This window comes from Aquarana catesbeiana, linkage group LG11 (assembly GCF_042186555.1).
Source record: "Aquarana catesbeiana isolate 2022-GZ linkage group LG11, ASM4218655v1, whole genome shotgun sequence".
Lineage (NCBI taxonomy): Eukaryota > Metazoa > Chordata > Amphibia > Anura > Ranidae > Aquarana > Aquarana catesbeiana.
Genome location: NC_133334.1, coordinates 251,946,433 through 251,962,556, shown reverse-complemented (window position 1 = coordinate 251,962,556; position 16,124 = coordinate 251,946,433). Strand labels below are relative to the sequence as shown.

The following is a 16,124-nucleotide window of genomic DNA, read 5'->3' as shown; positions in this document are numbered from 1 at the left end:
GTCCTAATATAGACTTCCTGTGGTCCTTTGTGTCCAACAAGGCCAGGAGGGAGAGGGTCACAGGCTGAACTAACCAAGTCTCTACAGCTTTGCCTTATGTATTCAATGTAATATGGTGAACATGCTTATAGGAGGGGTCAGGCACAGCGATGGCTTCATGAGCCTACTACTTCTCCTTCACCGTCCAATCAGCAGGTCCTTAGCTGCACTGGAGGTCACGGAATTGGCTATGATGTCTGGATTTGGGTCACATGACTGGCTAAACAGAATTTAAAATCTTTTTGCAGACAAACCAGTTCACACATCTATGTATTTCAACTGTGTATTTAGCCGTATGCCTAAATTCAGCTTTAAAACAATAAGAACACTTGAAAAGTAACAAACAGTCATTTCCTTATAGTTGGATCCACTATAAGTTGGATTTGTCATTTTATATAAAAAATAATAAACAAGCACTGTTCAATTCACTGTCCATCCCATGTCAGCGTTTTCTTCTCTGGACAGGCGAGGTCCACAATCCACATAAAGCCTTTTAAACCACAAAGTGTCATGATAGGAACTATGCACCACAGTCAAAGTCACGCAGTTTAACTGCAGTGATAATAAACCATGAAGACAAAAAAAAAATATAGATTTGTAGAAAAAAATAATAATAATTATGTTCCAAATTTCTTCTGTTTCATGGGAGGTGGCAGCTGTGCCTGAATGTCACTGAGCGTTCTCTCCACCAGAACCAACTCGCCGTTATCCAACAAGTCCATAAACAGCAATGGCTGCGAGGAGTCCAACAATTCACAAGGAGGACGGAGCGTCACCGAGAAAGAAGGAAAAAGGGAAATGATTATATTGGCATTTTCATTTCTGTATTTTAGGAATAGGCAGTAATCACATTTACTAAAAATTATTCAGAATGCAGTGCGCAGTTCTTGTGACCGAAAAAAAATAAGATAAGGTTATAATGGAACGAGTCCTGAGACCGGCAAATATCAGGAGAGAGACTGGAGGAACTTAAAAAGGAACTGCAGTCTGCTCACATAATTTGTAATAAAAACATCTTTGCCATTCTGAAGCTTCCCTCCAATCACTTTGCATATTATTTTATATATACTGTGATTCTGTACTTGCCAAAAATGCTGCAGAAATCTCCCTCCACTGAGTCTGGCTGCATCCATTTTAACTGTGGGCAGCTGAAGCTGCTGCCTGTTCACTTCCTGGATTTACACAGAGGCACACCTCCAGCTCTCATTGGCCCTCTTATGACTCACCCCCCCCCTCCCTTCCTGGCAAACTCTCACAAAAGTGAGAGAGAGAGAGCTGTGCATGGTGTTATAAGCTATCCAAATAACCAGTTACCAAATAACTATCCAAAAAGTTAAAACAACAACAAGGGCAGAAGATTTAATAGATGGAAAGTTGAAAAAATGAATGAAGGTCCACTTTAAACCCTTGATGACACAGTAACACATACTGAACTTGGTGTTGAGTTCTTCACTTTCAGGTCATCATAGGACAAGGGGGCGCTCTTTACGTCTGGAGGAAAGGAGATTAAACCACTTGCCTACCGGGCACTTTCACCCCCTTCCTGCCCAGGCCACTTTTCAGCTTTCAGCGTTGTTGCACTTTGAATGACAATTGCGCGGACATGCAAACGCTGTACCCAAACTACATTTATATCATTATTTTGAGACAGTATGGAGGGGAATGTGGACTGAGGCTACTGTGGACCTTCATGGTACTGCACAAAGCCTTGACATACAAAGGGTAAGTATACATTTTTTATTCCAAAAACATCTTAAAAACATACATATATCATAAAAAAGGCAAAAAGGGAATTTGCCTTTAACATTAGGTTCTATAAAACCACAGATGGGGTGGCACTAGGGAATAATCATTGTCAGTAGATATATACCATCTGCGTAGCATAGAAGATGACAAGCACCGGTGTAGAGAATGTGACACCACAGATTGAAGCAGTATGGCACATGTGGCCACCTCTTCACCCAAAAGCAGTGCATATATCTCCTCTTCCACGACAACTCACAGTGCCACTAAGCAGACACAACAAGTGCTTTAAGAAGAGATCTCCTTTTATTTACAGCTATCCAAGACTTCATTAAAGCGGTTGTAAAGCAATTTTGTGTACTTTATAGATTCCCCTTTGTTCCATGATGTTATGTGCCCCAGTGTATGTTCTATATAAAAAATATGTTGCTGTATAACTTATTGCAGAGCTCCCCTCGGCGCTCACGTGACTGCCCACCGCTCTCCTCTCCCAATCTGAGAAGTACAGTGGGATTGGCTGCAGTGGCGTCTCCAGCTTTCATATTTAGGGGGGGGGGGGCAGAGGCAAAAATAGGGGGGCAATATAAAATGCAAATATATATCTATCTATCCTGGGGCCCTTTACTACGCTCCCACAATGGCCCTTTCACATGTTCTGCAGTGAGCTCCCTTCCTACTGTATTGGGGCCCCTCAGGGTGGCAGAAAACAAGAGATATGTCACCAGCATACCAAGAAAATATAAGGGGCCAAAGCAGTGGGAGAACTATCAGGGTTGCAAAGGTTGTCTTGCCACGGGGCCCTGGTGTTCTGCCACTGTGGGGTTCCCCAGCCTCCTCTTGCTGTCCTGCCCCTGCTATTGACAGCGCTGGTCTGGCATCTCTTAGAATTTACAGGCTGGTCCTCCTGTCCTAAGGATGGGAGAAATCAGTCTGTTTTTTCAGTAACTGAGAGTCCTGGTGGAGTCCTTCCTGTAACTCGCTCTTCCCCCTGCCAATGAGGATGCAGGGGAAGGAGCAGATCGGGCGGCCATGGTTGTGTGAATGCTCGCATTATACAGTGTCAGCGAGCAGAGGGAGGGGGGAGGAATCACCCGTAGGAGCTGACTGGGGATGCTCTCCCTCTCAAGGGACTGTGTTACTCCAGCGGTGGCCCGAGTAAGATGCGGCGCATCCAATATGAATGCAAACAAAAAGACATTGCCTTTTTGTAAAAAAAAAAAAAAAAATTAAATGGGGGGGGGGGGGGGGGGGGGGGAGACGACATTTTTTTTGGGGGGGGGGGGCGGACATGGTGGGGCCCAGCATAATGTTGGGGGGGTCAGGGCCCCCCTCTGCCCCCCCCAGGGACGCCATTGATTGGCTGAGAATCCCTTGCTGACCTCTAAAATAAGGTATACAGCAACATATTTTTTTATATAGAACATACGCTTGGACACAAAACATCATTGAACAGAGGGGAATCTATAAAGTACACAAAGTTAATTTATCAGCAGGAGGGAAGGACACTACTCTGGCTGTGTGTGTGTGTGTGTGGGGGGGGGGGAATGATGTGAATTGGGTTGCCACCTCATCCCTTTAAATCTAAACACATATTATTAATTACACAGCTTCTGTGGCTGATTAGGGTGGTAATTGAACTCACTTGGTGCCTTATCTGCATTAGCCTCAGAAACTGTGTAGTTAATAGGTGCTTGGTATTAAAGGGATGAGGTAGCAACCGTAGATGTGAAGGAGGGCAGTGTTGGGGGGTTCAGTGGATGTCAAGAGGACAGAGCACACCGCTCTCATCTATACACACAAGCTATGGATTCTCCTCATTATACCTTGGTCTGTCCTTCATTTGTCCTCGAGGTCTACGCGGGTTACTTCGCCACAGCCGCAAGGACAGACATTTCCCAGTGTACCCCACACCCACAGAACTGCTAAGTTCCTTTTCCCCCTCATTTTAAGCTGAACTACACATTTTTTGCATCTACCCCTGAGGAAGTGGAGACCAATCCACGAAACGCGTAGAGTTATAGGATGTCAAGATTTTTGTGGATCACTTTGAATTTTACACTTCTGTATTTCCATCTGCTAAAATCATGTATTTGTATAAAAACATCATGTATATGAACACCAACAATGTTTTATGAATTTACGTTTATTATGACAACTTACTATGGATCATCTCATAATATCTTTTCTTGTTGGTATTTTTAAAAATTGATGTGAAAACATATTCTAAATAAATAAAATAGTGGCGCTGTAAACACCATAAAAGATCAAATAATGGTGAATAAAATACTTATTAGTGATGACTATTTTATTATTTTATTCACCAGTATTTTATTCACCATTATTTGATCTTTTATGGTGTTTATAGCGCCACTATTTTATTTATTTAGAATACGTTTTCACATCATCTTTTTTAAGTTGGCAGCTACCGGTATCACAGTTTAATTTATACCATAGCGCAGTGGTGGCTCATCAAGTTTATTCTGCGCAACACTTGATCACCGTTTTTTAAATATTTTTAAAAATTGTCAAGATGAATTCTGATATCGTGCAATAAATTTGTAAACATGTATTCTTATTGAAAGTGACTAGCCTCATTTAAAGTCCCGTGAGGAATGTTCTCGTTTTTATATAGAGCACACAGCTGTGTGTATGATATAAAGGTGGGGAAGGGGTGGGGGGGTATGTAAGGGGAGCAGTGCTAGGGAATTGACTCTTCTGGAGTAGTCACATTTTCTAGCAAATTCAAAGGCCCAATGCAAGTACCTAAAAATATCCTTTACGTAAAGGAAAACTGCTGCAAATAACCATTTTTTTCCCCGTGCAATTTTAACCTGCCGACAGGATGTCTAAGCTGAAGCACAACCAAAAGCTTTTAGCAGCAGTTTACCAACATGAGTTCCATTGCTGGCTAGCAGACTTTTACAAAGTGCTTGCAATGGCCCTCCCTCTTTATTGCTAGTTATTTGCCTTTTAGCTCCATACCCTCATAGATCTGAATGCTAAAGCTCAATGTGTATTAATTCTCACCAGTGTGAGCTGCTGTGCTGAGATACTATGCATGCATGGCATTAGTGTAAATTAAAGGAGGTCCTACCTGATATTTTCTGGTTATTTTAAAAGCATGTGCATGGCTCATCCGCGCATTCACCGAGAGCTGCTTCAGCGTCCTCTGGTTGACCAGAACGGTCTTGTCATCTGGAAGAGGCTGTGAAAAGAACAAAAACCTTGTACATAAACCAGAAGACAATAAATGGTACCACTATAAAGGCTGGACATAAAAATATAACATTCCGGTACATATGTTAAATGTTATGACAAGCGCATAACATTCAACATAATATGTACTGGAATTTATATTTTTAATTCCTTACATAATTATGTTTTTTATATCACTTATAAATAGCAAGTCCTTGCCTATGACCTTAAGGAGAGCCTATACATATGCTCTTCACCTACTTTACATTCTCATCGCGATTCTGCCTTTACTCACTCTCTTATGACACTACTAACCTTAGCAGAGGTCGGTAATTATTGTAATCACTGGCCTGGCTCTTAAACCACTTTTTACTATGCATGTAGCAACAGCAGGTGGTTCGGTGACGCTGCCCCTTGTTTCTCTTATACTATCTATACAACACGTCTATGTGGAGTTCCGCTTAAAAAAAAATTAAAAATCAGCGGCTACAAATACTGCAGCGGCTGACTTTTAATAATCGGACGCTTACCTGTCCCAGGGTCCAGCGATGCGGGGGAGTGAAGCCCCGCTCGTCTCCCCCTCCTCTCTGCGGCGCCGGCATTGTCACTGTGGGTGCCCAGCTGTGGCTTCACAGCCAGGCACCCACTGCGCATGCACGAGCCGCGCTGTGACTGGCCAGGAATGATTGCAGAGAGGGAGGGGGGAGAGGTGAACTGACTTCTGGCTCCGCGGAGACCTGGGAGGAAGTGGAAGCTGGAAACCTCTTTTTAGAGGGTTTACGCCCCCCCCCCCCTCCAAACAAATAACATGCCAAATGTGGCACGTCAGGGGGTCACCTTCCCTTAAAGCGGAATTTCCATTTTTGGGTGGAACTCCGCCTTAAGTTTATTGTGTTCTCTAGGCTTATACTTATTGGTATCAGGCATGTCCCCGCATTCTGCCCACAGCTCATTATGCATGCACCCACCTTGGTCTGCTGGTTCTCAGACACAGTCATGCTATATTGTTCATAAAACATTGAATCCTCATATATGTATACTTTACTCACTTGATGTCTCTTTCTAGAAATTGTATATAATCTCCTAAAGAAGCGGTTTCAACGAAACATGTAGAGCTTGTTCCATTGTTACTTATTACTGTACATCTCCTGCCGTGTCTCATATATCAGGTTTGTCTTGGATCGGTATCTCTGAGACCAACAGGTACCACAGGAGATATCAAGTTTTTCACTGCATAGTGCTACAGTATTGCTTTTATATGTCATTTTAAAACTTATGTATAAATTGTTATAAATTGTTTCATTGTTTTTTTTTATCAGTGGTGCCTATAAAAGTCCATTTTCCACTCTCAACCTATATTGTTCTATGATTAGGATGTGGCACTGTATTACCTTATGCACCCACTGTACCATCCTGTGATGGTGTATGTAGCTCTCTGATTCAGTTTTTTTTACATTACCTGTTTTCCTTGAAGAGGCACTGTCAGTTATGGAAAGTGATGACAGTGTCTGGGCTCTCCGGGGAGTCCCCAATGAGCCAATCAGGAGACGGAGGGGGCGGGGCTGAGTCACGGCTCCGTGTGTGAATGGACACACAGAACTGTGGGGTCGAGAGCGCGCCTGCTTGGGTGCCTCCACAATAAACTGCATGCTGTGGGGGCACCCGGCAGGAGGGAGGGGCCAGGAGCGTCTGCATGGGACCCTAAAAGAGGAGGATTTGGGCTGCTCTGTCCAAAACTATTGCTCAGAGCAGGCAAGTATGACATGTTTGTTATTTTAAGGAAAAAAACAAGACATTAATAGCCCTTTAAGAAGTCATTCAAGACAAAAAGGTACATTTTTGGGGTACTACTTAGCCACAATAAGAGCTTCTCGATGTTCCCTATGACGGCCAGGGCAAGTGGAGTAATTTATCTGCAGTAGCAATAACTTTCATTTTCTAAATTGCTTAAGGCAAATATTAACCAAAGGGGTTAATTTACTAAAATCAGATTGCTAAATCTACTGCAGCTCCGCATTGAAACCAATCAGCTTAATTGAACAAGTTATAAGCTGATTGGCTACCATGCACAGCTGCACCAGATTCTGCACTCTCCAGTTTTGGTAAATTTCCCCCAAGTCTGAACAAGCGACGCCAAACTGTTTTCTTGCTCCATTTCACATAAACAAAGCCTGTTTAAAGACTATTCTGAAATGCACTTACTAGAGACTTGTCAATGACGCAAAACATATAATTATCATGCATAAGGATGTCCTTTGATCTTGAGGGGTTAAATGCGATTCCCATGATAGGTGTGTCCCGTTCCAGCCAGTCGCGATGAAGACCATGTTGGAGGACATTCCTGCCCCAGTCTGTGTACTTATTTTGAGAAATACTGAACTCAAGCACCTTTGAAGAAAAAAAAAAAAGTGACAGGTGAAAACACTATAGCTACAATTCGGGAGATTTACTAAAACTAGAGAGTTCAAAATCTGGTACAGCTATGCATGGTAGCCAATCAGCTTCTAAACTTCAGCTTGTTCAGTTAACCCCTTGGTGCTGGCGCCTCGTGGACCTTTAAGGGGTTTAAAATGCCAGGAGGCAGGGTGGGTGTATGATCATGTGACCGCCGTGATTGGCTGTCACATGATTGGAATGAAGCGATCAGGAGATTTGTTAGCCGGTGGTAGCTGTGTCGGGAGCGCACGCGCTCTCGGCACAGTTTGTGTTTGCAATCTGGTACACAAATAAGTGGGCTCTCGGTGCAGAGAGGCCCCATATTTGCATATAGTCAGTGCCAAGAGGTTAAGCTTTAACAATAAAACCTGAATGTCGATTCGTTTCTCTGCAGAGTTGCACCCGATTTTGCACGCTCCTGTTTTAGTAAATCAATCCCAATACATGTGCTTTTTTAATAAACTGATACAGCCATGATAATAGGCAAGGCATAGACAAACAAATGCCACCTGGTCCAAGTTCACTGCTGTTTGATCAGCAAATGGTGATTTTAGTGTTCAATTCATTGTCCAGTTTTCACACTTTTCAATAAAACATTGTTTTCAACATATATGCCATATTACCAGGTTTTGTTCGAGGATAATAAAATGACTATTTATTAGCCAATTTAGGACAAAATAACAGGTCCACCTAAAAGGATGTTAAAGAACACTAATAATAATTTGGTTTACGTACAATAATTTAAACCTGTAAAAACAGAATATATAGTTTCAGGAAAAAACCTACCTGCTGGTCGGCATAGGCAATCACTAGGTTATTGGTGGATGGGTGGATACTTATTGCAGTTGTGGGAGAGTTGTACTGGGGAACAGAGCACATATACTGCAGAAAAGAAGGAATTTATTAGGAACAACCTTAGTTCTAATACTTACGTAAAATCAAAATACAAAATTTTAACTTCCGTCCACGTTTACCTTTTGGTCTTTCACATCATAGATGTCAACCTGAGAATTAGAAGATGCTACCGCTAGTAGGGACCCATCTGAGCTGGCAGCCAGAAGGTGAACAGGATGTGAAGAAGCTGTGAACACAGCAATTGTCTGATAAATGCATTGCCATCTAAAACTTTTATTTACAATACCATCTTAGTGGCTATTTCTAATATTTTTAATACAAACGTAATACCATGCTCTCCCTTCTACAAAACCATCTCAATATCTAGTTCACCAGCCTGTAGGACCATCTCAACATCTAGTTCTCCCAGCTGTAGAAGAATCTCAACATCTAGTTCTCCCGGCTGTAGAAGAATCTCAACATCTAGTTCTCCCGGCTGTAGAAGAATCTCAACATCTAGTTCTCCCGGCTGTAGAAGAATCTCAACATCTAGTTCTCCCGGCTGTAGAAGAATCTCAACATCTAGTTCTCCCGGCTGTAGAAGAATCTCAACATCTAGTTCTCCCGGCTGTAGAAGAATCTCAACATCTAGTTCTCCCGGCTGTAGAAGAATCTCAACATCTAGTTCTCCCGGCTGTAGAAGAATCTCAACATCTAGTTCTCCCGGCTGTAGAAGAATCTCAACATCTAGTTCTCCTGGCTGTAGAAAAATCTCAACATCTAGTTCTCCTGGCTGTAGAAAAATCTCAACAACTAGTTCTCCTGGCTGTAGAAGAATCTCAACATCTAGTTCTCATGGCTGTAAAAGAATGTCAACATCTAGTTCTCCCGCCTGTAGAAGAATCTCAACATCTAGTTCTCCAGCCTGTAGAAGAATCTCAACATCTAGTTCTCCTGGCTGTAGAAGAATCTCAACATCTAGTTCTCTTGCCTGTAGAACCATCTCAACATCTAGTTCTCCTGCTTGTAGAACCATCTTAACATCAGTGTTAGTTTTGTCGACTAAATTAACACTATTTTTGAATACTAAAACAGAAACAAGATAAAATGGAAGAAGCACGCACCTAGTGCATTACCACAAAACATTTATTCAATAAAGAAAAAAAAAAATCAATAAAAAAAATGGATACCCACAAGATGGCAAAAAAATTGTAGACCAAAAAAAAAAAAAAACCAAAAAAAACACACAATGCTGGACAGTGGGGACACACTGAGACAGGTGCCAGTCCAGGCTTCTGGGCTGATCCCAACCACATGGTCAGGATTTTTCCCGAGCCTTGACCGGCTAAGTGACATCAGCTGACAGCGGGCTTTAGCTGTCGGCTGAAAACGCGTTACAGGAGTGCAGAATGAACTGCACTCCTGTGATCCACAGGAGAAGTATGGTCAAAAAAGCGTTTGCCATACTTCTCCCTTAACCCACAGCGCACCAGAAGATTACAAGATTTCACAGCCACATTACCTGATGGTGGTTGTAGAGTGTGACTGTGCTGGCAGGTGCCTTTGGACAGGTCCATAATATGAACGCATCCTCTTTCTGCTCCCACATACAGCCGTTTGGAGTCAGGAGAAAATTTAAGATGCAGAGCTGCGCTTGGTGGTTGGGCGAACTTTGGAACCTGTATATGGAGATAAAAAAAAAAAAAAAAACTTAATGGCTTGGCAGCTATCCAACTGTATCAAAAGGTGGTAAGATGAACACACCAGTGTGTACAAACATAACATTTTATGCTGGAGATAAAAAAATATATATATACTTTTTTTTTTTATTTATATTTATTTTATGCGGGCTTAAAAAAAAAAAAAAAATTTGAAGTGATGCCGATATCCTTGTCTAATTTTACTCAAAATGAAAAGTAAAAGTTATTACAACACACGAATGGGCCTCCTAAAAGTGTCTAAAATATAACATTTCTGTCTTTAGCAACAAATACATGACAGATGGAATAAGACTCGTCAGCCGAAGCAACACATTTTCATTTCACAGGCCTATAGATAGGTGATGATGTGACTGTTGCAATATTTATGGCTGGATCAGGCCTCCTTAAATGAAATATTACATGGCAGGGACTTATTACTCTCTTCTAAACTTGAAACAACAAAACAAATTTCCCCTTAGAATTGGACTTTTAAAAGGCACTCATAAAACAATTGTAAAATAAAGAAGAAAAATTATTTATTAATGACACATAATTAACTTCTTCAGACACGCGCTATAGCCGAATGACGGCTACAGTGCGGACCTACTTCTCCGGGAGGACGTCAATAGACTTCCTCCTGTGCCCAAGCGGCCTGCGCACCCCCTGCAGGGCGCGCTCTGTGATTAGTGAGTCTATGAGACTCAGCTGATCACAGATCGGAGTAAGGGGTCGATCCTGACCCCTTACCACATGATCAGCTATCAGCCAATGACAACTGATCATGTGATGTAAACAGAGCTGGTAAACGGCTATTTTTTCTCCTCGCTCTGACAGCGTGAGGAGGAAAAAAAAAAAAAGGGTCACCGGCAGCTCTCAGAGGGACATCGGTCCCGATCAAGGAGAGCCCCCGCAAGCTCATCTGTGCCACCTACCAGTGCACAACAGTGCTGCCTACCAGTGCCCACCGCCACCCATCAGTGCCCACAGTGCCACCAATCAGTGCCTCATAAACAGTGCTGTCCATCAGTGTCACCTACCAGTGCTACCTACCAGTGGCGATCAGTGTCACCTACCAGTGCCACCCATCAGTGCCGCCTTATCTGTGCCCATCAGTACCGCCTTATCTGTCCCCATCAGTGCCGCCTTATCTGTCCCCATCAGTGCCGCCTTATCTGTCCCCATCAGTGCCACCTTATCTGTCCCCATCAGTGCCGCCTTATCTGTGCCTATCAGTGCAGCCTTATCTGTGCCTATCAGTGCAGCCTTATCTGTGCCTATCAGTGCAGCCTATCAGTGCCGCCACCTCAGTGCATATCAATGAAGGAGAAAAATTACCTGTTTGCCAAATTATATAACAAACTATGAAACATGATTTTTTTTTTTTTAACATTTTCCATCTTTTTTTGTTTATTTAGCAAAAAATAAAAACCCCAGCTGTGATTAAATACCACCAAATAAAGTTCTATTTGTGTGAAAAAAAATTATAAAAATTTCATTTGGGCACAGCGTTGTATAACCGCGCAATTGTCATTCAAAATTTGTGACAGCACTGAAAGCTGAAAATTGGTCTGGGAAGGAGGGGGGTTTAAGTGCCCGGTAAGCAAGTGGTTAAAATGGTAACATGGAATGTACATAGCAATAAGCAACTGAAAAAGCACCGACTGTAACATGATTGACAGTATAGAAGAGATATCCTTCACCCAGAAGGTGTCATTAATAAAATTATTTTTCTACTTTATTTTACGATTGTTATATGAGTCGAAGTGCCTTATAAGTCCAATTCCCAAAGGGGAAATTTGTTCCCTGATGATATAGTACTATACATCTATTTTACATACATCACACTTCTCACCTTACTGATACTGAAATTATTATTGTCGTAGTGCAGCCGATGGAGGAAGAGGCGAGAGGCGGTGGTGTAGGACAGCCATGACCCACAGCGGGAGATACAGCTACATCGTATACTCTCAGATCCCTAAACAGAGATAGCAAATAATGGGTTAGTCCATCATCTTCACCCAGTTTCAATCATTACATAAAAAAAAACAAAAAAACGGTGAAAGTAAAATATAAGAGGTTCGCCAACAGAGAAACTGTACGCATGAAGGAGCTGTCTGAAGGTTACACCCCTCAAAACTGACCCCTTAAAGCTGACCTCCAGACAAAAAATACACAAAATGAATGCAATTCTGTATTCATTAATATATCAATAAATGTATTTTTTTTTTTAAATGTTAAGCAATGTCTGAATTAAACTTGGTATCAGCCTCTTAAAGTCCCTGACAGAGAGGTAAAAGCAGGACAGATAGCCAATCAGTTGAGCTGCAGTGGTCAAGTGCTAAGAAGTGACATGCTGACAGGAGGAGAAAGCAAAAGTGGCAGAGATGAGCTCACCAGTCTGCTGCTCCTCTTTTCACTATCCAATCATGCATTGTCACCGGGAACAAAAAGGTGATGGAAATGGTTTGCAGTTTTGTGTACTGCTCTGCATGTAACGACTCCATTGTGGTGTGAACAGGACACATAGAACAGTCCCTTAATGAGATCACTTACCTTTCGCTTCAGTTGTAGAAGGAGCTCCTGTTCATGTTTCACAGGAAGGATATCACCGTCTTTACCTAACGGGCACAGAATAGAATGCTTACAATACTAAAAACTATATTAAGAAGTATTCCACTTTTAGAGCACTTTACTTCCCACCCGCCGCATAGACAAATGACGGTGGGTGGGGTCATTTAACGTCGCCCCAGTCTCACCGCGCTGGAGCGGAGCACGGCGATCGCAGGCGCACTGTGTCGCTGGAACACGGCACAATCCTGATCTCGGTAAAGAGCATATGACGCGGCTCTTTACCCATATAATTAGCTGTGTCCAATCACAGCTGATCACATCATGTAAACAAGGAAATTCCGGTTATCGGCTCTCCTCGCCTCACACTGACAGCGTGTGAGAAGAGACGATCAGCGGCATTTCCTCACAGCGGAGACCTGTACAGATGATCACGGCACTGATCATCATTGCAGCCCCAACAGTGCCCCTCAGTGATGCAAGTCAGTGCTGCTTATCAGTGTCCATCAGTGCAGCCTATTCGTACCCATTAGTGCTGCATATTAGTGCCGCCTCACCAGCGAAGGAGAAAAATTACTTATTTTCAGACAGAAACAAAGAAAAACTTTTTTTTTTTTTTTTATTTCCAGTCTTTAGTTTTTTTTTAGCAAAAAAATTAAAAATACAGCGGTTATTAAATATCACCAAAAGAAAGCACTGTTTGTGTGAAAAAAAAAAAGGATAAAAATTTAATTTGGGTACAGTGTTGCATGACCGCGCAATTGTCATTCAAAGTGAGAGAGCGCTGAAAGCTGAAAATTGGCCTGAGCAGCAAGGGGGTAAAAGTGCCTTGTATTGAAGCAGTTAAAATAATGCCTTGACTACAATACTCTATTAACTATTACCTGTCTGGGCCATTTTCACCCCCTTTCTGCCCAGGCCAATTTTCAGCGTTGTCACATTTTAAATAACAATTGCGCGGTCATGCAACACTGTACCTAAATTACCTTTTTTATTTTTTTGAGAGACAGTGGTGGAATTTAATCACCACTTGGCTTTTTTTTTTTTGCAATTTTGACCGAAAATGTAAAAAAAAAAAAAAAAAAAATGTCAGAAAATGTTTCTCCTTCACTGATTTGTGCCGATAAGGCTGCACTAATGGGTACATATGAAACAGCACTGATGAGGAAACACTGATTGGCACTGAACAGATAATCAGGATACTGATCTGTGCGGGTCTACCCCCCTATGAGGAAACGGCGCTGATCAGCTCTCCTCTCCTTACACTCTATCAGGCTGAGGAGAGGAGCGCCGATAACCAGCATTTCCTTGTTTACATGTGATCAGCTCTGATTGGACACAGCTGATTACATGGGTAAAGGCTCTTTACCAAGATTGGGGATGCGCCATGTCCCAGGGATACAGCTTGCCGCCGAACACTGCGCAGCGAGAGTGGGACAACGTCATTGGACGTCGCCCCAGAACAAGAGAGCCACCTCCCTGATGCCGTCATTTGCCTATACGGCAGGCCGGAGGTGGTTAAAGTGAACCTGTTCTTTGCCTATACTAGGAAAAAATAACAGATTACCTGGAGAGGAGGTATGAGGTTTCATTTCATAAAGCTTGAACACAAGGATCATTCAAATCTGTACATTTCAAATCTCACTAATACACCTGAAAACAAGTCACTTTTTTTGAGACTAAGGACACTAAAGGCTGCCATACATTAAACTATTTTCCTTTAGATTTACCAAAATCATATATTATGGAGGTCAAACCTAAACACTTTGAATTTGTATGCAGTCAGGCAGGCCCTTGCTCTACATAGTTGATGGTAAATCTAAACAAAATTGAATAAAAAAAATTGTATAATATACAGTGGATATAAAAAGTCTACACACCCCTGTTAAAATGTCAGGTTTCTGTGATTTTAAAAAAAATGAGACAAATAACTTTTCCCACCTTTAATGTGACCCATAAACTGTACAACTCAGTTGAACAACAAACTGAAATCTTTTAGATGGAGGAAAGTAAAAAAAAAAAACTAAAATAATATGGATTGCATAAGTGTGCGCGCCCTTACACTAATACTTTGTTGAAGCACCTTTTGTTATTTTATTACAGCACTCAGTCTTTTTGGGTATGAGTCTATCAGCATGGCACATCTTGACTTGGCAATATTTGCCCACTCTTCTTTGCAAAAACACTCCAAATCTGTCAGATTGCGAGGGCATCTCCTGTGCACAGCCCCTTTCAGATCACCCCACAGATTTTCAATGGGATTCAGGTCTGGGCCATTCCAAAAACTTTAATCTTCTTCTGGTGAAGCCATTCCTTTGTTGATTTGGATGTATGCTTTGGTTCGTTGTCATGCTGAAAGATGAAGTTCCTCTTCATGTTCAGCTTTCTAGCAGAAGCCTGAAGGTTTTGGGCCAATATTGACTGGTATTTGAAACGGTTCAGAAGTCACTCTACCTTGACTAAGGCCCCTCCCTGTTGCAGCTGAAGAAAAACACCCCCAAAGCATGATGCTGCCACCACCATGCTTCACAGTGGGTATGGTGTTCTTTTGGTGATGTGCAGTGTTTTTTGCGCCAAACATTCAACCTTGGTTTCATCAGACCATAACACATTTTCCCCACATGCTTTTGGGAGACTTCAGATGTGTTTTTGCAAAATTTAGCTGGGGCTTGGATGTTTTTCTTGGTAAGAAAAGGCTTCCATCTTGCCACTCTACCCCATAGCCCAGACATATGAAGAATACAGGAGATTGTTGTCAAATGTACCACACAGTCAGTACTTTCCAGATATTCCTGCAGCTCCTTTAAATGTTGCTGTAGGCCTCTTGGCAGCCTCCCTGACCAGATATCTTCTCATCTTTTCATCAATTTTGGAGGGACGTCCAGTTCTTTGTAATGTCACTGTTGTGCCATACTTTCTCCACTTGATGATGACTGTCTTCACGGTGTTCCATGGTATATCTAATGCCTTGAAAAATTCTTTTGTACCCTTCTCCTGACTGATACCTTTTAACAATAAGATCCCTCTGATGCTTTGGAAGCTCTCTGAGGACCATGGCTTTTGCTTTAGGATGCAACTAAGAAAATGTCAGGAAAGACCTACTAGAACAGCTAAAGTACTGTCACAGTACTTTTTGTGTTATCTCTGCCTTCCAGCTATCACATTATCCAAAATTATCCAAACCTGATTGATCAGTCTGACCCAGACGCCACAACTCCAGATGATCGGGGAACTGGAAGAGCAGCAAGCGGGAAGCCTGAGCGCAAGACACAAGATGGCGCTGTGAAGGGAAAGACATGCTTATTAATATGCACTTTCATAGAGTTTAAACTGTTTTCTTCAAACATAAATTCGTATTTGGTCTAGCTGAAGTCATGTCTGGAAGAATATTCTTCAAGTGTGTTTAAATCGCAGAGCAAAAAATGTAATATTATTCATTTCATGTCCTGTCAGATCCTGATCTACAATTAAATGTAGATAAAATTAAAATGAACCTCATAACGGCACGCTAGCTGTGCAGACCATTAAGTGCAGAGATCTCAGCCATAAAGTCTGCAAGAGATAAGAACCTGTCAAGTGGTTTTACTCCCCATCATCTTCCAAACACAA

The 16,124-nt window shown here is 42.1% G+C and overlaps 1 protein-coding gene across 1 annotated transcript in view; it reads right to left on the bottom strand.

Moving 5' to 3' along the window:
• Window positions 1–308: 308 nt before the first annotated feature.
• UTP4 (UTP4 small subunit processome component) overlaps window positions 309–16,124 on the bottom strand; it is a 31,495-nt gene continuing 15,679 nt past the window's right edge. Inside the window, exons 9-17 of the mRNA XM_073605578.1 lie at window positions 15,699–15,795; window positions 12,501–12,565; window positions 11,800–11,922; window positions 9,770–9,926; window positions 8,388–8,494; window positions 8,200–8,295; window positions 7,180–7,365; window positions 4,877–4,987; window positions 309–773 (exon numbers count right to left, since the gene is read on the bottom strand). Coding sequence (XP_073461679.1) covers window positions 657–773; window positions 4,877–4,987; window positions 7,180–7,365; window positions 8,200–8,295; window positions 8,388–8,494; window positions 9,770–9,926; window positions 11,800–11,922; window positions 12,501–12,565; window positions 15,699–15,795 — 1,059 coding nt within the window. The 3' untranslated portion in view covers window positions 309–656. The remainder of the gene's footprint in view (window positions 774–4,876; window positions 4,988–7,179; window positions 7,366–8,199; window positions 8,296–8,387; window positions 8,495–9,769; window positions 9,927–11,799; window positions 11,923–12,500; window positions 12,566–15,698; window positions 15,796–16,124) is intronic.